The sequence below is a fragment of the Equus asinus genome, chromosome 24 (assembly GCF_041296235.1).
Source record: "Equus asinus isolate D_3611 breed Donkey chromosome 24, EquAss-T2T_v2, whole genome shotgun sequence".
Taxonomy (NCBI): Eukaryota; Metazoa; Chordata; class Mammalia; order Perissodactyla; family Equidae; genus Equus; species Equus asinus.
The window spans coordinates 22,919,218-22,944,792 of record NC_091813.1 but is presented as its reverse complement, the minus strand read 5'-3'; the positions used below and the strand labels follow the sequence as shown (position 1 = coordinate 22,944,792).

The 25,575-nt window shown below is 42.4% G+C and overlaps 2 protein-coding genes across 16 annotated transcripts in view; one reads left to right on the top strand and one right to left on the bottom strand.

Annotated features, from left to right (window-relative positions):
- On the top strand, nt 1-23,826 carry PGM3 (phosphoglucomutase 3). Its single transcript, XM_044757511.2, has 13 exons — nt 1-114; nt 1,901-2,106; nt 3,781-3,965; nt 5,313-5,380; nt 10,351-10,484; nt 11,046-11,241; nt 13,060-13,217; nt 13,968-14,051; nt 17,169-17,267; nt 18,791-18,904; nt 19,778-19,900; nt 21,438-21,611; nt 22,735-23,826. Exons 2-13 carry the CDS (start codon nt 1,903-1,905, stop codon nt 22,804-22,806), a joined length of 1,611 nt encoding a protein of 536 aa, XP_044613446.1. The 5' UTR covers nt 1-114; nt 1,901-1,902; the 3' UTR covers nt 22,807-23,826.
- The window catches only part of DOP1A (DOP1 leucine zipper like protein A), a 91,175-nt gene continuing 89,201 nt past the window's right edge, over nt 23,602-25,575 (bottom strand). For all 15 annotated transcript variants that reach the window (XM_070496664.1, XM_070496657.1, XM_070496665.1 and 12 more), the window contains one exon: nt 23,602-24,203. In XM_070496664.1, the coding sequence (XP_070352765.1) occupies nt 23,898-24,203 (306 nt within the window). In that variant the 3' untranslated portion in view covers nt 23,602-23,897. The remainder of the gene's footprint in view (nt 24,204-25,575) is intronic.

The window sequence follows — 25,575 nt, the reverse complement described above, 5'->3', positions numbered from 1 at the left end:
GTGATTGGCCGGGGGGCGTGGCGCCGGGCCGGAAGCCACGCAGGGCCACGTCTGCGGGTCCGAGGGCGCAGTCCCGGGCCGGGCGCCGCCGCAAGGCAGCTGCTGCGCCGGGAGGTGAGCGGGCCCCGGGGCTGGGCGGCGGGCGGCTCGGGCCGGGCTGCAGGGCTGCGGCCGCCCCGCGGGCTGGCGGCCTGGCCCACGGCCGCGACGGCACTCCCTCCCGCCGCTGCGCCTCGGCAGCGGACGTGGGGCCGGCCGAGGGTCTCGCGCCGGGCGGTCGAGTCCCCGGCCTGGGCGGGGGCCTGGGGGCGAGAGCCGGGAAACGTGCGGCGGTCAGCGGGCTGGGAGGAGAGGGCAGCGAACCGGCTGTTGAAGACTGAATGGAGGGAGGGGGGCGACTCGTAACTTACTTAGAGTGGACACTGTTTGGATCTGGAAATAATAATAATAAAATCATTCGCATACTCACTGAAAGTAGTTTTAGGACCTAAAACGCATTAAAGAGTGGGAGCATTTTATCTTAGCTTTTTTTCTTTTAAAGAAGACTTTCTGAATTTAGCAGGACTGGTTTACGCCCTTATGAATAATCATGATGCATTACTGACTGGTCAGTTAATAAAATGTGTTCATGCTTGTGAAAGAGATTTGATCACTTTGGACCGAAATAAATTAGCTTGCTGAATGCCAGCTTTTTCCACCTGGCTAAGAGCGACCATTTTTCACCATTTCCTTTAACTTCTGTTCATTGAAGCAATGAAGGACAATAAAGAAAAGAAGATAGTGGGGCTAGTAGCTGTGGGACTGCTGCTCATCTCTGGGCTAATTGGGAATGGGACTGACCCGGGAAGTGAATAGTACATACAACTAAGTTGGCAACCCCAAGTTCTACTGAAAATGGACTATCCCAGAGAGGGAAGTGCTGCTAGAGGGCCAAGGGCTGATGTTTGTTTTTTTGAATTAAAGGTAAAAGGAAGATGTTGCTAGTTTCAGAGCTTAAGTTAGAAGGGGGTCCTGATTGTTCTGAAAATGGAAAAAATCCCGAAGCCAGCCGGTGGCTCAGGGGTTAAGTGTGCACGTTCTGCTTCAGCCACCCGGGGTTCGCTGGTTCGGATCCCGGGTGTGGACATGGCACCGCTTGGCAAAAGCCATGCTGTGGTAGGCATCCCACATATAAAGCAGAGGAAGATGGGCACGGATGTTAGCTCAGGGCCACTCTTCCTCAGCAAAAAGAGGAGGATTGGCAGCAGATGTTAGCTCAGGGCTAATCTTCCTCAAAAAAAAAAAAAGGAAAAGTAAAAAAGAAAAATCTCTTGCAGAGTGTGTTAGGAGGTCCGGGCAGTCTTGGAGAGGAGGCTGTTGTCCTTTGTTTGCCTTTGGGAATATGTCTCTGTAGCCTGGGAGGAATAGCAAAAGAACCACACAGATTTCCCAGATATTTTGGATTCCTAGCCCAGTCGATTGAGAATATGATCTGAGGCCTCAGTCAGTCACCAGCTACCCATGTAAATTTAGGTTATTTAACTGAGCCCCAGGCTTAAGTGCTCCCATTTGTAAAATGAGGTGATCTTTGATCTCAGGAGTCTCTGAATCTGGGTGTAGAATCTTCATTTTAGTTGCGAGTGGACCATTTTCAGTTCGCCCTGGGTCCAGGAATAGCCCTGGAGCCAAAATGGGAGATGAGTTGGGGACACTCGGATTTTGGGCCTGAGTCTGCCCTGGAGCGGACAGTACAAGTGGGGCAGGATCTTCTGGGACCCATTCTGCCACTCTCTCTCAAACGTGCCGTTCTTTGGGGGGGTTCAGAATGAGGCCAACCTATTAGTTTGGGGTGGCAGTTTTTGAAGCAAATGTCCTTGAAAGGTTTCTTATTATGCCTGAAAAATATTGCTTAATTTTGTAGACATGGATCCAGAGGCTGTTAGAAAACACTCAGCATTGCACGCCAAGCCCGATGGACTCGTTCTCCAATACGGGACTGCTGGATTTCGCACGAAAGCAGAACGTCTGGACCATGTCATGTTTCGCATGGGATTATTAGCTGTCCTGAGGTCTAAACAGACAAAGTCGACCATAGGAGTCATGGTAACAGCGTCGCATAACCCTGAGGTAACGCCCTCAGTGCTCCGATAAGGCAGCTTTATTTACCACCTCAGACCGTCGTGTCTGAGCAGTTTGACCCAAAGTACAAATTCTGATTCTAGGACTGTGCTTTCTCGTGGTTAGGTGCCTTTGGATTTGCAACGACTTTTTCTTAATGAGTGGTCATTTAGGTCATGACTCTTTAGAGGGTGTGGAGAGAATGAAATGAGGCTGTCATTTTTTGGAGACTGTCCATATTAGAGAAATAACAGAATGTCCTTCCAAGTTGGTGGTTTTGAGACAGCGTCAGTAATAAGAAGCGTTGCCTCTGTTGATTGAGCAGAGATGGAGATTGGAGGCAGAGTTGGGGAAAGGGCAAACTTTTGAAACGATAGCACATTTTGAAAATTTTCAGACAAGTTTTCTGTAGCTAGGAGTAGTTTCCTGGTATGAATGAACAGCCAAACAAGTGGCTTCAGGGATCCAAAAGTGAGCTTTGGGCAGGATATTGACGACCATCATAGTGTTCGTGACAATTAAGTTTTTAATCAAGGTATTCCTTTTTTTTTTTCCCTTTTTCTCCCCAAAGCCCCCCTGTACATAGTTGTATATTCTTAGTTGTGGGTCCTTCTAGTTGTGGCATGTGGGACGCTGCCTCACCGTGGCTTGATGAGTGGTACCTGTCCGTGCCCAGGATTCGAACTGACGAAACACTGGGCTGCCTGCAGCGGAGCGCCCTAACTTAACCACTCGGCCATGGTTAAGGCCGGCCCCCAAGGTATTCCTTTTGACGTAGTTTAGCTGTTTCATTCTGTACCGCCCGTGGCTCACTACTCCGTGGTTTGGAAACGATGCTTCTGTGTGGTTACTAGGGTGTGAGATTTTTGCCTTTGTAGGTAAATCAGCAGCAAGGTAAAGCTGTGAGGTCGGTGAAGGATTGTACCTCCTCTTCCCCCTGAACAGGAGAACAGTCCCTGTCTGGCTTCTGACCAGGGAGTGCTGTCACTGTGTCAGTGTCCACATCGCTGTGACTGGTCCATGACTTGTTGGCAGAACCCCACATTTATTGCTAGTTCCAGAACCACTGCTTAAAACAATCCTGAGCTGTTTCCTTCAGTTGATATTCACTCTGAATGACACTCTTTCTTTCCATAAACATGAGCAGAACAAAATTAGGGGTCAGTTTTCAGCTTCTTTGCCACCCGCTGGTTGACACACTGGCTGTGTGTTCTTAGAGTCCAGAGTCCTAGCGACAAGGATCTCTAGGTGCCCTCCGTCTGCTCCACTTGTCCCCTTGTCAGTTAATGGATGGCGATTGCACAGATGACAGCCTTTTAACAAAGCTGCTGTCGCATAGCCGCTGTTGGGTTTAAGCGTCAGATAGACTTGATGTTTTAATATCAGCACTGACACTGATTAGCTGTATGAACATAGGCACAGTACCTGCTCTGAATCTCCGTTTTCTCAAAGTTAGACTGGAGTGATGAGATTGTCGCTTACATTGGCTCGTGTGTCCTGAGGATTTTCCGAGGTCATGTATCCCAAACACCTTGTCTCTGGTGCCTGGCATGCAGTAGTGGTCGCCAGTGGAGCTGTTCAACCAGCACTGTCTTCTTTAGGGGGAAAAACAACTTGAGTTTACTTCCTCAGCTCGCCCTCATGGGTATGCACAGATGGCTTATTGTTGGTTTTTCTTTTAAGGAAGACAATGGTGTAAAATTGGTCGATCCTTTGGGTGAAATGTTGGCACCATCCTGGGAGGAACATGCTACCTGTTTGGCAAACGCTGAGGAACGAGATGTGTGGAGGGTGTTGATGGACATCAGCGAGAAGGCAGCCGTGAACCTGCAGCAAGAGGCCTTCGTAGTGATTGGCAGAGACACCAGGTGACCGTCAGAGTTATGGTGGAAGCGGCGTTGGGGACTCAGTCTAGATGATGGCAGCGGTTTTGGTCCCCTCTTGACAAAGCGGAAGAATTGAGTGGACATGCCCCGGCCTGTTTAGTAGGATGCAGGAGCCCAGTCACTCCTGCAGCTTGGGTTTGGGTGTCCACACCCCAACTCTAACCTCGCGATAGGATTTGAGCAGCTTACGGAACCCTTTGCAGCTTCCGTTTGCTCATCTCGAAACTGTTGATGATAAGGCCTAGCGAGGGTTTTTGTGAGGATTGCATGAACTAATGTACACAAAATACCTATTTCCTGGCACAAGAGAAGCACTAAAAAGTGTCTCCTATTCCCTTACTTCTATAGGTTTACTTTTCCTGTATACAGTGAGAACACGTGATTTTAACTCCTTATTTTTAGAGATTTACTTTATAATCTGTGTTATTGTTGGTTCATATAGTTAATATTTTCCTATGCTGGACTTCACTGGAAACATTAACAGTCGGTGTCATTTCTACATATTTGTCTTATTTGTCACCTTTTGCTTTCCTTTACAAAAAGATATTTTTTTAAAAGATATAAAAAAGGGGTGCTTTGAAACAGAAGCATTCTCTTTTTCTTAATATCTGGTTTTAGCTAGAGATTCTTTCTAAAGGAAATTTCTGCTCAGTCTCCTAATGGCTTGGACTGGTGTTTTACCCTTGACATGGTACCAGAGGGACTTCATGGTGCCGCTGGTCAAGGATTTATAAGTAGCAGAAATAGCCAAGTGACGTATGTTCTGAAGCAAATTATTATCCCACAGTAAAGCCGCCCCGCATGTATTTGCCTCTTACTTATTAACTAAGTCAAATGATACAGAACATCTTTTTCTACAAGGCAGTTATATAATGATCTGCTTTATTTTCAGTTAGATAGGTAAGTAATTGGTTCTGACTTAAAATGAAAAATAGGTTTTATATCCCTGGGGGTTTGGGGCCCGGTACTGGATTGCGCACACTATGCATTCAGTATTTATTGTTACTGTTCTCAGGCAGTGTATATGCTATTTCGGTCAAACGTGGGAAGGTATTTGGATATGGTGTAACTAGTGTATCCCTGAGATCTGTTTTCTAAATTCATTTAAAAGCCAAAATCTTTCGAAGAAACACGTTGTGAAAGGCTACTGGAAAATGCTTATACTCTATCTGTATTATCTTTTCAGAATTCAGACTTGACAGATTTCAGTTCAAATACAATAAACTTATTATTCGAACATTTGTAACACACAGTTCCTCATTTGCTTTCACAACTAGCAGCTCTTGGTTTCAGGACAGGATGTACTGTTTTCTTCTGTTTCTTTCGTAGGCCCAGCAGTGAGAGACTGTCCCAGTCTGTGATAGATGGCGTGACTGTTTTAGGAGGTCAATTTCATGGTATGTACTTATCCTGAGTCGTAAATTAAATTAATCTTAAAAGTTTTTTTAAATTACAAAAGTAGTACATGTTTATTTTATAAAAGTTTGAAAATACTGATAAAAAAGGTTTTAAAAAATGCACTTCTAGATATAAAATACTAGCTATTTATATTTAAATTAAAGAAATTTTTGTGGGCATGCATATTTTGTTTTACCAATAGGAGATAATGTGTAGGAAACTCTGATGCTGAACAACTCCCTTCAGTTTAGTGAGGCTGCATTTCCTCATATAAACACCCTTGAAATTACTTGATGATGTGCATTCTGGGGCGCTTTTGTGCTCAGGTGTTCCCTGGTAGCTGAGTGTGTGTGGAATCAGCTGTTACCTGTCAAATAGTGATGGAAAACATCTTTGGCCTACTTGTAATCACCATTTTAAGTTTTGACAGGTGGTTTTTCCTATTTTCTCAAATGAAGAAGAATAAATGCAACAAAACATAGGCTAGAATCCTCTTCTCACCTCAGTCATGTCCCTTGTGACCGCAATAGCTCCACTGTGCTGGGAGGTGAATTTTCCTAGTGTCACATCTTTCTTATTTAAAAGTATCTTCTCTTGACCTTTGCCACCCTCCTTTCCAGCTCCTGTGCATTCCCTCCCTTCACGGTTAGTCTGGCCTCTTCCAGCAGTTCAGGGGCTTGTTCTCTGCTTGCTCCTCTAGGCATGAGGCGGCCTCCCGCAGGCAAGCCTCCATCCTTGCCCCTCCAGTGACACGTCTGCCCGACCCTCTGAATTCTCATTGCCACATCCAGTGGCTGCTCTGAACTGAGTGTGCGCTTAAGCTGCAGGGACCCTGTGGGCCTCTTGACACAGCTGGCACAGTGTTCCCTGGCATGCACTTTTCTGGGGAGAGGATTCGTAGCTTGGGCAGAGACTCAACGGGATCCTTTCAGGATTTATATTTGAGTGTTTTTATTTCAGTTGATGACTTGGTGGCTCTCCACGCTGTGGCCTCCCCTTCCTGTCTTTACGCTTCTGCTGCCTTCACTGTTGTTCCTTGCTGCTTCTCTGCGGGCTCCTCTTCTGCCTGTCTTGATCTGGGCATTCCTTGCCTCTCTCGTTCTGCATGATTTGTGAGTGATCGTCTTTCCTCCCATAGCTCCGGCCACGTGTATTCCTTCATTCATTCATTAGCTCATGAAATTTTTGACTACCTGCCGTGTACAGCGCTCCGGAAGTCTATTTCACTGTCTATCACAACTCATAGTAAGAAACCCACTTAGTATCGTGACGTGTGTATGTGTCCTTGTGTGTATAACTGAAACAGAAGTTTCAATAGACAATACCAATTTTACACAACATGCATTCATCTGCTTCATTAAAAACGCAGAAATGCTGGTTGTGTCTCCCTAAGTAGGTTCCAGGACCGCTGAGAGGCAGTTTGTAAGGCACTGGTCCGAGTGATGTCTGCACTTAGGTTGCCTGCAGGCCTTTACTCCAGCTTCACCCTGCCCAAACTGCGTTCTTTCTGCCATCCCCGGAATGCTTAACCTTTTTAGCGCTGCCAGTCTGTCTCTACAGCCATTACTTTTCTAGTGTTGTAGTCTGGAAAAATTTGAGAGTGGCTTTTTTTTTAAACTTTTCCCTTATTGCTGTCTTCAGCTTAATGTATTTCAGGAAGTGAAAGGTTAACATAGCTGCTGCACAGGAGGATGGGGGCAGCTGGGGGAAGGTAAGGTTAGGGAGGGAGGCAGGGTCCAGAGCATTCCAAGCCTTCTAGGTCATGGTAAGGGTTTGAGTTTTTTTCCAAATGCAGCGGGACTCCATTGAAGGATTTTATGCATGAAATATTATCGTATTTTCATTTTAAGGCGGTCACTCTGGCTGTGTTTTAGAGAGAACAGGGAGGTTATAAGAAAGGAAAAGAGACCAGCTAGGAGACTGTGCAGTAGTTCATGCAAGAGTGGTGATAGAGAAATGGAAAACCTGGAATTGGTACCAAATTCAAAGGATTTTGTGATAAGTGTTGAGGACAGAGCTGGGAAGAGTGGTTTCTGGGTCAATCAGTGGAATAGGTGGTGATGCTTTTTTTTTTTTTTTTGATTAAGATTATGATAGATTACAACCTTCTGAGATTTCAGTTGTACGTTATTGTCAGTCATGTTGTGGGTACACCACTTCACCCTTTGTGCCCTCCCCCGACCCCCCCTTTTCCCTGGTAACCACCCATCAGTTCTCCTTGTCTGTATGTTAACTTCCACCTATGAGTGGAGTCATACAGAGTTCGTCTTTCTCTGTCTGGCTTATTTCGCTTAACATAATACCCTCAAGATCCATCCATGTCGATGCGAATGGGACGATTTTGTCTTTTTTTATGGCTGAGTAGTATTCCATTGTGTATATATACCTTATCTTCTTTATCCAATCATCAGTTGCTGGACACTTAGGTTGGTTCCATGTCTTGGCTATTGTAAATAATGCTGCGATGAACATAGGGGTGCATGGGACTCTTGGAATTGCTGATTTCAGGTTCTTAGGATAGATACCCAGTAGTGGGATGGCTGGGTCGTAAGGTATTTGTATTTTTAACTTTTTGAGAAATCTCCCTACTGTTTTCCACAGTGGCTGTACCAGTTTGCATTCCCACCAACAGTGAATTAGGGTTCCTTTTTCTCCACAACCTCTCCAACATTTGTCACTCTTGGTTTTGGATATTTTTGCCGATCTAATGGGTGTAAGGTGATATCTTAGTGTAGTTTTGATTTGCATTTTCCTAATGATTAGTGATGATGAGCATCTTTTCATGTGTCTATTGGCCATCCGTATATCTTCTTTGGAGAAATGTCTGTTCATGTCCCCTGCCCACTTTTTGATTGGGTTGTTTGTTTTTTTGTTGTTGAGCTGTGTGAGTTCTTTATATATTATGGAGATTATAGGGGGGGTGATGCTTTTTATTGAGTAACTGTATATGATTGTCATTAAGTAAATGTTTATTTGGTGATATTGATTACAAAATCCTTTGTTCTGTCTTTCAGGATGTCCTTTGGAATATCATTTTCCTCTCCTTATACACCTCCATTAAGCTGGTCTAAGCTCTTACCCACCTTTTTGAGCTCCTCCACCTCCTCCCTTCTAATCCTTATACAGAGCCAAAGTTGCTGTCATAACATACCATTTCCACTGTATAACTGCAGGCTTGAAAACTTAAAGTGACTTTTTGCCTCCAGTCCAAACTCGTCTGCTTGACCGTAAAGACCACTGATGGATTTAGTCATCTGAATATTTATTGGGTATTGGTCCATCTCCGCTGTCTGTTTCTCCTGAATCTTGCTCATGGTGCCTTTCTCATGTGTTGAGCTATTGACTGTAAGCCGTTTGTTTTTCTTGGAAAGTTATTTGTGGGACATTTTTGAGGTTCACAGTGAAGGTCCATTTCTCTGGCAGTTTAGTATTTGGTTCTGCTGGGTGCCTGGGGTTACAACCTGGCTGGTGGATGACAAGGTTCTTTTGGACTCTGTGGTTATGTGAACTTGGGCTGGAGATCTGTGGGATGCCTCTCCTTGTGGTGACAGCTCTCAGGGCTAGGTTTTCCCCCTCTTCTCTGCTCAGTGCCAAGTCGGCCCTCCTGGGGTGGGCACCTGGGGAAGACTCACTTCTCACTCACCCTTGCACTGAAGGATAGTCCTTTGGGGCTTTAGCTTCATGAGGACCTTGTCTGCCACTGGGTTTCCCATCTTAGACTAGCATGGACTTTTTGCACTGAAAACCATAGCTCTGTTTCTAGTTTCAAGAAATGCCCTCAGAGCAAAACTGGTGTCCTTTAGCTTCAATCTCGGAGTTCCTCTCTTCAAATACATTTTGGCCAAATTCCTCTATAACTTGTTGGCACTGCAATTCTTTTTAACGAATTCCTTTCTTCTGAATTACATAGTTTGCAATGTTACTGGAAATAGATCTCAATTATTAGTTTTCTGTATTGCTCTATTTTTACATTGTTACCTGTCTATACTAAATGATTGCTTTTTGCTGTCAATAGGGGTTCATATTTCTTTTAGAATTGAGTATGTATCGATTCTGTGTTTTTTCCACCACCACCAGTTAAGTCAATTCTGTCTCTGTCTACCTAGAGGTAAGGTCAGATCCCACGGGTTAAGGGCTCAGTCCCACAAGACTTGCTCACCGCACCCCCCCCAACCCCCGCCCTGCTTCAGATGCTTATCACCTGGGGCTTCTGACAACTTCCTTCTGAGTTCAATTACCATGCTAGAGTGGCTTACAGAACTCAGAGAAACATTTTACTTTCTACAATACTGGTTTATTAAAAAGATGTAACTCAGGAACAGCCAGATGGAAGAGATGCATAGGGCAAGGTATGTGGGAAGGGGCATGGAGCTTCTGTGACCTCTGGGCACGCCTTTCTCCTCAATCTCTACATATCCACCAACCTGGAACCCTGTCCTTTTTGATTTTTATGGAGACTTCATTACATAGGCATGGTTGATGACATCATTGGCCGTTGGTGTTTGATTTCAATCTCTAGCCCCACTCCTCTCCCCTCCCTGGAGTTGAGGGGGAGTAAGGTAGGGGATGACTGAAAATTCCCTCTGTAATCACAAGGTTGGTTCCCTGGCAACCAGCCCCATCCCTGGGTTACCCAGGGGTATTTCTAAAGTCACCTCATTAATGCAACAAGACACCTTTATTGCTCTCAGGCTTGGGAAATTCCAGGTGTTTAGAAGCTCTGCCATGAATGGGGACAAAGACCAAATATATATTTCTTATTATAAATCACAATATGACATGCAGTTGTATTGATTCCAGTGGATATTTGTGCATATGTCTGGATAATTTGAAAGTTAGCGTTTTTATGTTTTCTGAGATGTCTTTTCTTAAAGAGGATTTGTCACTCTGAAATCCATACTGTATAAATCCATTTAAACTTTTTTTCTTTATTAAGAAACGTAAATTGCTTTTTGTATTTCTCTGCCAGATTACGGCTTGTTAACCACGCCCCAGCTGCACTACATGGTGTACTGTCGAAACAGCAGTGGCCGGTATGGAGAGGCCACCATAGACGGTTACTACCAGAAACTCTCCACGGCCTTTGTGGAACTCACCAAACAGGTGAACGTCTCTTGAATGGTTAGAGTTGAAGCAAATGAGTGAAATAACATCAGTTGAACAATTTATTGTAATCAGATAGTTTGTCACTCCTCCTCCTCCTTTTTCGCAAAATGCGGCTGATCTCCTTTTTCTTTGTAGGGCTCCAGGAGGTCTGGCCCTTGTGTGGTGCTAACTGTGTGTTGGCATTTACTTGGCAAGGCAGTGCTGCCTTCTGACATCGCTGGGGGAGAGGACGTGTCGTGGTCTTGTGGTTATCATAAGCGCTGGCTCAGGGAGTTTGCTCGGAGAGTTAGTGTAGGTGCTGTTCGCGTCTCACTTGAGGCGTCTGCTGTTGAGAAGGCTTGTCTTCCAGGTATCAAACAGTATCCAAAAAAAGGTGTTTTAAAATTTTACTTTGGTTTTACAGTTTTCATCTGAATGTGTGTACCCTTTAGTTTCTTGAGTTAAAATAGATGAGTTAACTGAAGTAAAGGAAGATGTTTACATATGCATATATATGCTTTATGCTTCAGTTTTCCTTTTATAACTTGAAATCTTTCTTCCATGTCTTTTCCTTTTAAGGCTTTCTGTGGTGGAAATGAATATCGATCCCTTAAGGTTGACTGTGCAAATGGCGTGGGGGCCCTGAAGCTGAGAGAAATGGAGCCCTACTTCTCCCAGGGACTGTCCGTGCAGCTGTTTAATGACGGGACGAAAGGGAAACTCAATCATTTATGCGGGGCCGACTTTGTGAAAAGTCATCAGAGACCTCCACAGGGTATGTAAAAAATGTGTTTTTAGAGCTCTTTGAAACCAATCTCATGTACAAACAGGTGGCCTGGTGAGTTAGGAGTCCTGTGGCTAGTACTGGCTCTGCCACTTTTAGACATCTGGACATCTTCCCACTCGTCAGTGCCACTCAAAATATGGTCTCCTCTCTTTGTCTGTAAGTCACACAGCTCCTCACAGTGTCCAGGAGATCGGGTGGGGAGATCAAAATTAGGAATTGGTGTTCTAGGGCACTGATTCTCAGACTTGAGCGTGCATCAGAATCGCCTGGAGGGGTGGTTAGCGCGCAGGTCTGATCTGTAGGTCTGGACTCGGACAGGAATTTGCATTTCTGTCAAGTGCCCAAGCTTAGTTGCTGGTGCTGGTCTGGGGATGACACTTTGAGAATCACTGTCTCAGGGACAGCAATAGTAAGTAGCATTATTTCCACCTTGCCTGATTTAGACACACTGGAGATGGATTGCCACTCTGCTTAATGATAATTGTCTGGAAAGTCAGAGTTTCCACAGTGGGCAGGTCAGGAGGGAAGACCCTTTGTTATGTTGTAATTGTAGTCAGAGATGTTCTGTATTTAGCTGCACTGTCGATCCGAAATAGCCCGTGGCCAAACCTATCTTGCAGGTGTGTTTTGTTTTGTCTGCTGTCTGTGTGTCTGTATGTTTAATTGCATTAGTTGCCACCATTTAAAAATTACGTGATTTCACTTAAATATTGGAATCTCTGGCTTCTCTTTACTGAAATCAGAAAATGTCCATTCTCACATGGTGTTAATCGGCTGCGGTGGAGTAGCTCCGACCCCCTTCAGACAGGACATGTGTCCTTCAGAACACCACACCTCCTCCAGTTTCCTCTCGTTCATGTTATTCTGTCTCACTGTAGTAAGCATTTAAATTTTCAGTTTAATCAACCAGTTTGAGCTACTTTTCATTGAATTCCTTGTTTTGACCCTTACTTTGCTGACAGGTGAGTTCTGTGTCCCTCATCTGTCCCTTCACTAAATCGTGGGCTCTTCCTCTCCTGCTAGGCACGGGGGCTGCAGCAGGAACAAAACCATAGGCCTCGCTTTCCTAAAGCCTGCCTGGGCCCACAGTCAACCTCCTATTCATATGCCACTCAAATGCCTGTCACTTCTTAGTTGCCTCATATTGATTTGTCAGTCTGCTGCTGTCAGGGCTAAGGAACAGAAACATTTTCCAATAAATTTGATGTGACAATGGCTGAGGTTTCGATAACTTTATGTAAATTACACAAGCCATTTATGTCACAGGTTGTAATTCTTTGCTCTTAATTACCGATGTTTCTCATTATTGATGATGTGAACAGATAAACATTACTTCTATCAATTATATCAAAGCACATAGCTCATCTATTGCTGATTATTTTTTTATGTACAGGACACCGTGGTACAAGGTAAATTGCGTTCCAAAATACCTGTACTGTGTGGGAAACTGTCTTGCCAAACTTTTATACAATGGAACATTATTTTATATCCCTCCAGCATAGATGGATTTTGAATGCTCCTTTTTCAGTTAGCTCTGAAAGAATTTATCCTGTAAAAACTACAGTAAACTTTTGTACTATTTAAAGATGAAGACATTGGTTTTTACTTAGAAGGGTAATTTTAAACACCTCTTGAAAAATCACAGTGGACGTGCTTACATGTAACACATAAGGCCACTTGTGATCATACTTTAGTGCAAAATTTTTCCCTTGTAACTAGTGTAAGAGAAAAACCTGAAACTTTTTATATTGAGTTTTAGTCCCATTTCTTAGACTGAGGTGCACTTTAAATTATTCTGTGTGGTAGGAATGGAAATGAAGTCCAATGAAAGATGCTGTTCCTTTGATGGAGATGCAGACAGAATTGTTTACTACTACAGTGACGCCGATGGCCACTTTCATCTCATAGATGGAGACAAGATAGCAACACTCATTAGCAGTTTCCTTAAAGAGCTCCTGGTGGAGGTATGGTGGGCAGATTGATGCCCTTTAAAACAAGACTTACCGGTGAAATGATTCTGTATCAAACAGTCATTTGAATGTCTCAAAGGCACAATTTATGGGAAGTTCCTTACATTTGTGGCCAGAAAATAGGGAAAAAAGTGGTAATTCCAATCCTTTCAACATTGGGGCCCCAGTTTTGGAACCTGAAGGTACTCTTTTCTTCCTGAGAGTGGGAAAGTTTTATGATTTGAGGCTTTATGAAGTTTTGATTTCTTCATAACTCACACTTTAATGAGTTCCCCTGTCACTGCCCAGAGCCTCAAGTTTAAACAGAAAGGCTCATCCTCTGAGAGACTGATGTCCTGTGATCGTGGTAAGCTCAGTACGTGGGAGAGAGTTGTTCTGTTCTGCTCCTTTGGAAATCTCGGGCTACCCTCAAATATAGGATGTAATGGGAAGTAATCATTATAATCTGGAAGAGGTATACTTAAGAATTCAGTAAATTCTTTTATTAAAAAACTAAAGAGGTGAAGATCAAGAAACCACAGACTTCTTTGCAGAAAGATTCCTTTTTGCTTTATATAATGCTCAGAAGTATTTTAGCTTTTTTTCTGGCATACGCATAAATTTTCAGTGAGTCATTTATTGGGTAAACTAAGGCACAGCTGAACTGGCTGATGATTTTGTCATCCTTTAGAACTCTCAGTATAGGTTTGCTTTTTCAGGGTCTTTAATTTTGATAGCAAGATAATTATCATTGTTTTTGTCTAGATTGGAGAAAGTTTGAATATTGGTGTTGTACAAACTGCATATGCAAATGGAAGTTCAACACGGTATCTTGAAGAAGTTATGAAGGTATCGAACCATTTCCGTTTTCTGGTAGCTTCTTAATAATCATATTCTATTGTAAGAGGTTTCTGTGAGGAAAATAATGCCCTCATCAAAGTGAATAGGTTGTAGTGCATGAAGGTGAGCTCTTGTCTATTTAAGGGTAAAAAGAAATCAAAAATAAGAAACAAATTAAAAAAAAAAATTGTCCTTGATGCAAAAAGGGAGACACTTTCCCCCTTCCTTGTCTTAGAGCATTTATTTTATGAGACTTGTAAATTCCTTCTCTGCCCCTTTGTAATGAATGTGAATCTTTTTAAAGGCCTAATAAGCCAGTCTGACTGCTCAGGAATGTTGTCCCTCAGGGCCTGGAGTCACCTCTTTCAAATGTAAACATCAGGGAACATAGCACCCCTGTCTCCCAGTCTCCTGAGAGTTTCACTTAGTTACAGCTTGGAGCCGGACACCTAGCTGCTTGTCACAGAGCTAGGAGTTTTATTAGTCCTTTGGGTAAGGGCAGTTAGCTAACACTGATGGCCACCCCAGTTATCACGGAAATTTGGGACAAACTGTGTGACAAATGGTACTGTGAAGTCTTCTTGAGAAGTAGGCCTATTCAATAGGTATATGGACTATTGTCATGGGGTTTTGCAGTGGGAGAGAGACACTGGGCTCAACTCCTGAGAAAACAAGGAAAAGTGGGGATTTTGAGGCCAGGGAGCAAGGTGTGGGGGAGCGGGGCAGTGGGTGGAAAATGATTGAGAGGAATCATCAGGGGTCAGGGAGGATTCTGGCTTAACCGACCTAACAGACTTTTGCTGAAGGCAGGCCTGGGTGATCAGATATTTCCCGGGATGGTACAGGAGAATGAGGACTTCCGTCAGATAGGGAGGGCAGGGCATTCTGGTTAAGCTGATTCAGCAAGATCCTAGCTAAAATTGGGCTCTCGGAGACATGCCCAAGGACAGGACCTGTTCAGGCTCAGAGGAGCCTGAAGTTTGGTCAAGGAGACAATCTTGGTCCCTAGTCATCTGTAGCTGTATAAAGGGTGAGATTTCTGTCTCTTAGCGGATTGCCTGTGATGTGCACCACAGCCTGGCTTAGTGCTTATTGATGCGGGGTCGGTGAGCCGAGGAGTTGAAAGAAAGATTTCTTGGACTCTCAAGGTCTGGCAGTAGTGCTCTTTTATTTAGAAAATAGTGTGGAATAGCATGGGGACAGGACCCATGGGCAGTAAAGAGTTGCTGCTGCGAACATGAGTTGAGAGTAGGGCTAAATTTAAGGCACAGGTATGTGACTTATCTCTTTACAAGACAAAGGAAAGAATATGTAAAAAAGTTGTTAAAATGGTATCAGTGCGGGTAGGGTCTGGTTATTGGGTGGTCCTATAACTTTCAGATACGAATCAAACCAGATTAAGTAAATGGCAGAAGCCACTGCTTAAATGTTATCTTCAGCTAAAGACAAAGGAGGATGTTGGGGGGGGAGTCAGTTACATGAGGTTGCCAGACAGTAAACAACTTAAGTCGTTGCCTTCCCCATTAAGAGTTTCCAGAGATAAGGCCATCCCGCCTTCCTCCTGGTGCAGAGAGGGGACACCCCCCACAGATGGAGACTTCCTTCACAAATGCAAATGTCTCTCATCAAAAGGCAAGCAAATTCCACTCCTCAGAGTCTCCTTCTCATCTGCAGTTTTTAAAATTAACCAGCCTAAAATCTTCATCACTTATTCAGTGATAAAACTGTTTTCTTACTTTTCTTCTGTGGAGAAATTTTCTGAGTTGACAGATCTTGTTTCTGATTATTTCCCTAACATCCACCAGACGACCATCTCTGAGTTACCTGCTCTGAGGCAGAGGGGTCATGGCCCAGATTGGGCTGTTTGTCTTCACTCTTTCTTACTAGCTAGTGTAATATTTTCCAACTTTTGTGTATCCCTTTCAAATTCCTGCATTTTACTCTTGTTGCCTTCCCATTCTTTGTAAAGCAGGAATGGCAGTCAGCTTGCGGCAGTTCTGGATGGGTGCAGTGAGTGCAGCCGGTGGACAGGACTAGGAAGAGTGTGCCTGGACCACATGGGCCAGCTGCTGTCACCTGTAGTGAGATTCTTCAAGAGAAGCGGAAAATCTGAATTTTCATGTGGATTTCCTGCTTTTTAAGTCTTGGCACCTGCTTCAGAATTTAAAAGAAATAGTGGGTAGGCAAAATAAAACACATCTGGAGGCTGCTAGTCTGTGGCAGTGACAACTATCTGGTCACAGAAAACTCACTCAAGGGACTCTGTGTGGGGCCCACTTGGCTGCCTCTCACAGGGATTCTCAGTACTTGGGTTATTGTTTTAGTATTTTCTTATTTTCTGTCTTAAAAATTTCTTATAGGTAAGATACCCTGTTTAAGGAACTGAATACATCGGAAACTTCCTTCTCGACCCACTCTCTTACGGATTACCTATCTGTAGCCCTAGCCACCCCGAGGTCTCCTCAGTGCCATCAGCTGCCCATCTTACCTGATCCTGACCTCTCGTCTGCACTGCTGCTGTCAGTCTTTCTTAACCATCCTTCTCTCTCAGATCCGTCCGAGACTTCCACTACCCACTGCTGCTAGCCCACCCGCCGGTTCTTACGGGGTTAGTCCTAGACACCTCCTGCCTGATCCTGTCTTTTAACCTTCTAAGCCAGGGGTTAGCAAACAGTGGCCTGTGGGCCAAACCCAGCCTGCCACCTGTTTATAAATAGTTTTACTGCAATACAGCCACACTCCTTTGTTTTCTAGCCGCTTTTGCATCAGTGGCAGATAGAGCAGTTGTGACAGGGACCATATGCTTGCAAAGCCTAAAATATTATCTGGCTCTTTATAGTCAAATCTTGCAGACACCTACTCTAAGCCATTCTCTACACCGTAGCTAAACTGAACTTTCTGAAACAATTAGATCACTTCACTCCCCAACTTGTAATCTTTATCTTATAAGAGGGCCCTCATCTTCGCTGCCTCATAGTAACATTTACCTCTTTGTATTTTAATTGCTTGTCTTCCTCACTAGACTGAGCTCCAGATTTTGTTCCCTGTTGTATCCCTGGGATAGTAAGTACACGATATTTGCCGATTGAATAACTGCTCTTGTGTTTCTTTAAATGTGTGTTATAGGTACCTGTCTATTGTACTAAAACGGGTGTAAAACATTTGCACCATAAGGCTCAAGAGTTCGACGTTGGGGTTTATTTTGAAGCAAATGGGCACGGCACAGTAAGTTCTCTTAAACAATTATAACTGGCTTTAGCTGGCACTTTTTTTAATGAGAATCCTCTATCTGGGTAGTAATAGGTAATATTCTACTTTGAAATGATTGGGATGGTGGTAGAATAAGATTATTTGGGTAACTGAATATATTCTTATGTGTTGTGAAACGGTGGCTCTCTTAGAGTGTAATGATCTTTGAATGTGAAGTGATAATACTAATTTGTTCTTATGACAGTTTCTTAAGAAAATACGCAGTTGTTAATTTTCTTCCAGTAAGCAGATTGTTTGTACATCATTTAAAATATTTTCCTTCAACTGGCCTTAGGTGGTAAAAGGAAAGTTCAGTAGCTGTGGTGAATTGAAAAGTGTTGGAAAGCTTGAGAATTAAATTATAAACAATTGGAAATGAGTTTAAAGTAACTAGCAATACACATATAAAATTAATGGCTCTTTGCAGATCGAATGTTTAAATTTTTTTTGAGATAATTCACATACCATAAAATTCACCATTTTAAAGCATATTAAGTGGCTTTTAGTATATTTATAAGGTTCAGGATTTTAAAAAGTTTTTATACCTCACCCCATTTCAGAAATGGATTTAAAGTTGCCAACAGAAAATGTTATCTAGGTCAGATAATTTTCCTTATTAATTTAAAATTGGCTTCTAGAGGCCATGAATCTAAGAAGAAAAATAAAAATTTCTTAGGAGATACAATTAAAATATAACTTCAGTAATCTAATTAATGCAGGGGTTGGTAAATGATTTTAAAGGGCAGATAGGAAATATTTTAGGCTTCGCAGGCCGTCAGGTCTCTTGCAGCTGGTCAGCTCTGCTGGGGCAGGGAAAGTGAACGGGGATGGCTGTGTTCTGGTCAGACCGGCGACGAGCCTGCACCCCGCAGTTTCCCAACAAACCTGTATTTCCTCCATTGACTGAGCATAGTGTGCCGCTAGTCCTCAGTATTGGGCCTCTCGGGAACTAAAATCATGGGCAAGGCATTTCAGAATTACAGGCATCTGGAGGAACCTGACATATACTGTAGTAAATATCCATGGCACTCTTTGCCATATGATAAATATGATGAACCCTCCTTCTACTTTTGGCTAGCTTACTTATATCCTTAAAAATTTTAGGACAAGAAAACTGTACTAGTTGCAATGAACTATGTTCTTCAGAGTAAAACGGATACAGACAGGCTTAAGGAATGTGCTTGCACAGACCTGATGTAGCTGGCTGAGAGGCAGACAAACTGAGCTCATCATGTACATTACCTTTGCCAAGGTGGTATTTTGTAGTCAGCTCTTTAAATTTTGATAAGCAGTTTTATAGTCTATAAAGGATTTTTCCCCCCGGTAGTATTTTTTGGGTTCTGATTTGATCTTATGTTAATTTCATACATCCTGGGTCAGCCATTATTTTTCCCTCAGTTTCTCCAGATGCATTGAGAATTTCAAGTGGTTTAACTAGGATAATAGTCCTTAGACTGGGGCATGGATAGTGTTTGTGATTTTGTATGCTGTCATTGCAGGTCCTGTTTAGTAAAGCTGCTGAAATGAAGATAAAACAACTAGCGAAAGAATTAGAAGATAAGAAAAGGAAAGCTGCTCAGATGCTTGCAAATGTTATTGACTTGTTTAACCAGGTCAGAACTGGTTCCTTTTGCTGTATTCAGAAGGTGCACAGAGGCTCGTGCGCTGTATAAAGTTAGCGTGGAGAAGTCCCGGCGGCTTCCTTGCAACAGTGGTTTATGCAGTTAAGACTCACATGGCAAAGCACTGACGAACACTCACGTGCTTCCCTCCTCCCCCATTTTATGATGAGAAATTTCAAGTGTAATGAGGAGTTTCCACCTAGAGGCAACAGGTTCAGTTACTGAGCGTACATATGTGGGTCAGTGGCAGTGCAGAGTATGGCAGTGGCAGAGCAAGCAAAGTCTGGGACAGGGAAAAGCGGTGGAATTCACGTTTGAGCGTCTTCCACATATTGGGCACTTACCCCATCGTGTAATCCTTGCAGTAACACAGGGAGAGGGGTTATTATAAATGAAGAAACAGAGGGCTTAGAGCTACTAAGTGGCAGAGTAGGACTGCAACTTCAGCTGTGTCTTACACCAAAGCTCCTATTTCTCCACTACACATGATGCCTTCCATCGGGATGGTATAATCTCAAAAGTGACCTAGTTATAAAGAAAGATTTGAGTCATAGAATGTTAATGCTGAAACCTTAAGAGTAATTCAGTACAGTCTAATTTTATAGATGAGGAAGATGAAAGGCAAGTTTCTCAAGAGCTAGTTTTAATATTTTTTTGTATACCTTTCATTGTTGTCTTCCACAGACATCTTTATCTTTCCCTCAGTATTGTTCATATTTATCCGCACACTCCAGTGAATAATGCTGCTTGCAGGTAGGAGGAAGCACAGGATACTGTGATTGGTTTTCTAAGAGAGCATTCATATGCAAGCTTCGCTTGTATTACAGTGGTTTCTTCCATTGTGTGTCCCTGTCTATCTCGTAGGCCGCTGGTGATGCTATTTCTGACATGCTGGTGATTGAGGCAGTCTTGGCTCTGAAGGGCCTGACTGTACAAGAGTGGGATGCTCTCTACACGGATCTTCCAAACAGACAGCTCAAAGTTAAGGTGTGAGCGAGATTTTAAAATTACTTCTTTTCTGATAAATAACTAGCTGAAACCCATTATCTCAAATCTCTATATAGAAATATTTCCCAAGTGTGTCATCTTTCATTCTATACATACATACTGCACAGAATATAATGCCTTACATCATCTAACTGTATTGTCTCTCATCTTTAGAAAGTATGGAACAGCTCTTAACCATTCTATTATTTGAGAAGTATTTGGTTTCCAACTTTATTATAAATAATGATATGTATCACTTTTTTAAAAAAATTTTATTATGGAAAATTCAAAATAGATATAGATGTAGAGAGAACAAAATAACGAACCCCTATGTACACAGCTTCAACAGATTTCAACTATTGCCCTACGCCTTCTCCCATATTATTTTGAAGCAAATCCCACATAGCCTATCATTTTAAGTTAAAATATTTCCTTTGCATTATTCTTGGTTCACAAGAGTATTTCCTGAGGTTAGGTGCTGAGAAATAGAATCTTTAGGCTCAAAGGGAGAATTTTTTAAAGGCAATTCAAATAAATGCTAATTTATTTCTATACAATACCAGTTTACACATTCATCAACAGAATTTGTGAAGACAATTAGAGATATTAAAGCCAGAATTCACAGAAATGGCTGCTGATTGTTCAGATCAGCTTTTGGCATATTTAGGAGAGTCTTACATAAACAGGTTGCCACTTATCCTTTTTCTACTTCTTTTGGTGAGGAAGGTTAGCTCTGAGTGAACATCTGTGCCAGTCCTCCTCTTTTTTCTGCTGAGGAAGATCAGCCCTGAGGTAACATCTGTGCCAGTCTTCCTTCACTTTATATGTGGGTCGCTGCCACAGCATAGCTGACGAGTAGTGTAGGTCCACGCCTGGGATCCGAACCTTCACTGCCGAAGTGGAGCGTGCCAAACCACCATTAGGCCACAGGGCCAGCCCCTATCCTCTTTTTTTAAATACCTAAGGTTATTTGCTCACTGACTAAGTCCTACAATATTTACTGGCCATTATTTTAGTGGTAACTATAAGACAGAAGGAAAATGTTACCTCTGTTTGATAAAGGTAATTCTTTATAGACTGAAGAAACAGAAGCTATACAAATGAACTTAATAACCTTGATTTTGACAGAAATAAAAATGATAGAATTGTAGTGCAGTTTCACTTTATGCTTAATCTGGTACCTTGCTATCTCCGTCTTGTACAGTTGTGCACCACAAAATGACGTTTCGGGTCACTGACGGACCGCTTATACGATGGTGGTCCCATGAGATTAGTACCACGTAGCCTAGGTGTGTGGTAGGCTATACCAATCTAGGTTTGTGTTCTATGATGTTCGCACAATGACGAAACGGCCTAATGACGCATCTCAGACTGTATCCCTGTCATTAAGTGATGTATGACTGTACTTTGTGGTCCAGTAAGCTGAAATGTAAGTCTGTTAATATTCAATGAGATGGCTGTAATCTTATGGCAGGAATTATGTTGAACAGGTTAAATGCCTGAATAATAGTAACAGGTACGAAATGCTTGTGCATAGGTTGCAGACAGGCAAGTTATTAGCACCACTGATGCTGAAAGACAAGCAGTGACACCCCCAGGACTACAGGAGGCAATCAATGACCTGGTGAAGAAGTACAAGCTTTCGCGGGCTTTTGTTCGACCCTCTGGTACTGAAGATGTTGTCCGAGTCTATGCGGAAGCAGACTCGCAAGTAAGCTGGGACAGTGCTGGTGAGAAAGTGGGCAGCGAGAGGCTGACAACAGAGGTAGCGGGAGGGGGAGGAGGAGAGAAAGGAAAACTATTTTAATAGTGTTGGAATCTGATAATTAAGGATTTAATGTCTTTGAGATTTGCTTATGGAGCCTTTTAGGTTCACATTACGACTACAAAGTTATTTTCATCAGTAGTAGTTATATAGTTGAACAAAATTAGACCCGTTTAGTTTATTTCCCCAAATGTTCTTGATTCATTCTAGACTTCTTGAAAGGGTCATATTTCTAACTGTGGCATGAATAACTAATAGATACTTACTGTGACATATGTTAAGCTTATGCAGCCTAAAGTGGATTATCCTTTTTTTCTCCTTTAAAAACTTAATCCTGTTGTTTTATGAGAACAACTAGATTTGAGTTCCATTTCTAAATCAGCTGGTACCAACATCCATGCTTTTTGAAATTCATCTTTGAATCTGGACTCTTGATTTTTTTCAAAATATTTCCCTCCTTTAAATGATAGCCTTGCTCTGTGCCTCTACTGTTTTCCTGATAGGTCAAGACTTTGTGGTCTGGATTTTTATAATTTTCCTTCTCCACGCACTCTTCTCCATCATCTCATACCCTTGATAAAAGCGTCTGCACAGCTGAGGCAAAGTAGAGTGGGTTGAAAGGGGCTCAGAAGGAGAAATCTACAATTAGTTTATGTGGTAGCTGACCGCTTTTTGGCAGAAGCTTGGGCCATTTGAGAATACAGTGAATAAATATCCCTGTGGATGAGGCGAGGAAAACAGGGGCCTTGAGAGTTACTTACTCTTAGGCTAATTGTGGTCTTCTTCTGGCCTTTAAGGACTGTTGAATTTATTCAGAGTTTTGGAATGATAACTAATTTTATAATCTGATTTTATTAACTAAGAACTTACCTGATTTGGAAGAATTTGACTTATTTTCCATTTATTTAAGGTTCTTGGAATTTGTTACTGAAAGATGAAAAAAAGGGAAAGTTTTCATGTGAATATGTTAGTGAAACAAAATCAGGAAGCTCCCTCCTCTTCCCTCAGAGTTGCAGGTAACCTGGCAGATGCTGTGTCTTTCTCATCTCATCTTTACTGTACCTCGCAGGAAAGTGCAGACAGCCTTGCCCATGAAGTGAGCTTGGCAGTGTTTCAGCTGGCTGGAGGAGTTGGAGAATGACCCCATCCAGGGTTCTGAAGATGACTGTTATATTCTTGAAAAACTGGATTTAAAAATTTTTATACAAAACAAGAATACTGCCGTTATTGTGACAAGTTTAAACACATTTATAATCATGTTTATGATGCACTGTACTGGATTGTTTCTAGATTTGATTGTTTTTCTCAAACACTACCAGAATAATTCTTTAAAAATAGGTAAGCCTTATATTTGTTAAATTCAGTTTTTTAAAAATGAAACTTACCTCTGATTTCAGTCTCACTAATGTAAAATTTTGGGGCTTAAGTATATGATTCAATCATTAACTTTATAATATACATAGAGAAAAATCCATGAGGGCTGCTGGAAAATTAAATCTTATTTATTACCAACTCCTTTGGATGTCTTTTCTCTCACTGTTGCCTAACCAAGCTGTCATTTTGCAGTATTCACCATTGTTGACACAAACGGGGAGGGGGGAGAAGACCTTATGCAACCAATTTTTCCACAGCAGAGTCTTCAGAGCGATTCTGAAGTGACTTACCTCTTGGATTGACATCACTAGGAACTGAGAGGTGTGAACACAGAGGCCGTACATCTCCCCCGTCCTCAGGTTGAGATGCTCCTCCTACACTTAGAGGATGCATGGCCCAGGCTCAATTGCTCGTTACTCCTCTTAGGGAAGGTGTGTGGGAGAAAACTGTAATACATCACACCAAGCCTCTGACAGACACGCGACGCCATTCTGATACTAGAATGTGGTTAATAACAGAAAGAAAAAAACCCCAACCAATCCAAATTAAACAAAGCTTGAAACCAATACAAAAAAATGTGCAGTGTGTATTTTGCAGGTTTAAGACAACTCAGGACAATAAAACAATGGACTATATATGTATATATCGATCTCTCTTAGGCACCATAATCAATATGAGCCAACAATATTTAAACTTGATTCAGGCCACAATCAGACATTTGCTCTTATTTACAAATATTTAAATTAAATACAACCTGAAATGTGTTGTTACATACAAAAAAAGAAAAGCTATACAACTCAGAGCAATGTTTTAAATAATTACATTTACATTTAAACTAAATGGAACCGCTTGTGGTGCTCAAGTTTTTATCACCCCTTCCAGAAAATCTTTTTCTACCATCTCTTCTATTTTTTGCCTGGCTTTGCTGGAAGATGGTTTGTTGTTTTCCAGTTTCATGTCCTTATTAGGGAAGGTGTTGGAGTAGAGGATGGGGCTCCCTGAGTGTCCTACACATCGGCTGGTGACTTTGCTGTTGAAGACTTGGCTGAGTACGTTGAAGAACGGCAGGAGCTGCTCGATGCTGCGCACGGTGCAGATGGTGAGCAGCAAGTGCCCCGGCTCCCAACCCAACGTTCTCCCTGAGTTGTCTTCCTCTGTGTTTTTCTGCAGAAAACAAAAAGGGAATTGTTATTAACAGATGATGTACTACATGAGGAAACTTAACTCCTAAGAAATGAATACAAATGACGACGTGAAGTCTCCATTCCGGACTTCATTCCTTGCTTCTGAGGCCTTTTGGTGCCAGTTAAGTGTACACGGAGGGGTCTAACACCTTAGTAACATTTTCCAACTAGAATGCACAAGTAAGCTTAGCAGAATTAGTTTTGGATAGGGAGAGTCAAATATTACAAGTTCATGTGGTGCTTTGCATACCTCAAAAAGCTCCCAGATTTCTGGACTCCCACTAATGTAACCAAGGACTAGGTCACAAAATGACTACAGAAGAAGGCTAGGAGGGGACAAAGGGTCTCATACATTCCACAGTTAGTAATCAGTTAATTCCTTCTTAGCCTTATGGCTTAAACGTGCCACAAGATGGGAGCAAGGTGCAAAGTGAATCATTACTGTCAGCACAGAGAAGAGAAAGGATCCCTCAGAGACACCACTGTCTGCTTCTGTGCTGCGCTAAACAATATGGGGAGGAGAGCTGCGCCTGGAGTCAAAATAACTGGCTAGTGTCCTGCCTCTGCCATTGTCTTACTGTGTGGCATCCTTGGGCAAGCTACAGAACGGTTCCTCACTTATACAATGGGGAAATATAATCTATCTTGCAGCAGGGAAGTCAAAGGAGAATGTATGTGAAAACTGTCAGGTAAATATAAATGCAAGTAAAATAATTTGTGTACTAAGCGGCTAGTTTGAGCAGCCAACTAAACTATACGTAGTTGGAGACATCAGTCTACCTAGGGAACGTTATGAAAGAAGTGAAGATGTGTGAACCTGGGCAGAATCAAAGATATGAACACACACTGGGTAGAGATCATGAAGACAAACAATGAACCGGATAAAAACAGGAAGAAAATCATCAAGTGGGACTTAGGAAAAAGAATTACAATCTGTCATATTCGTTAACAATTTTGCTTTCTAAGAGTTTGCCTTCTAAGATCAGATGCTGCCAAGAAACTTTCACTGTTTACCTAGTATTTTAATATCACTAGTTTCCTAGTGGACAAAGCAGACGCACAATCCAGCTTATTTTCTTGTGTATGCTCACAAGGCTTGTTTGCTTACTTAAAAATAAAATCCTGAGAAAGGAAAATAGATTCAAGTTAAAACAAGACTAGGAGCAAACAAGAGAAGATCAGCCAGTTCTTTATGGCCAACAACAAAAAAAAAGAAAAGCCATCACTTAGTTTATTTCTTAGCAGTTATTTAACCTCCAATCTAAATTACAGGATAGAGGAAACCATCTTCCTTTTCTTCACTGTAACAATGGCTTTAATGACAGTCCTGGGGCTACTTTCACATCACTCAC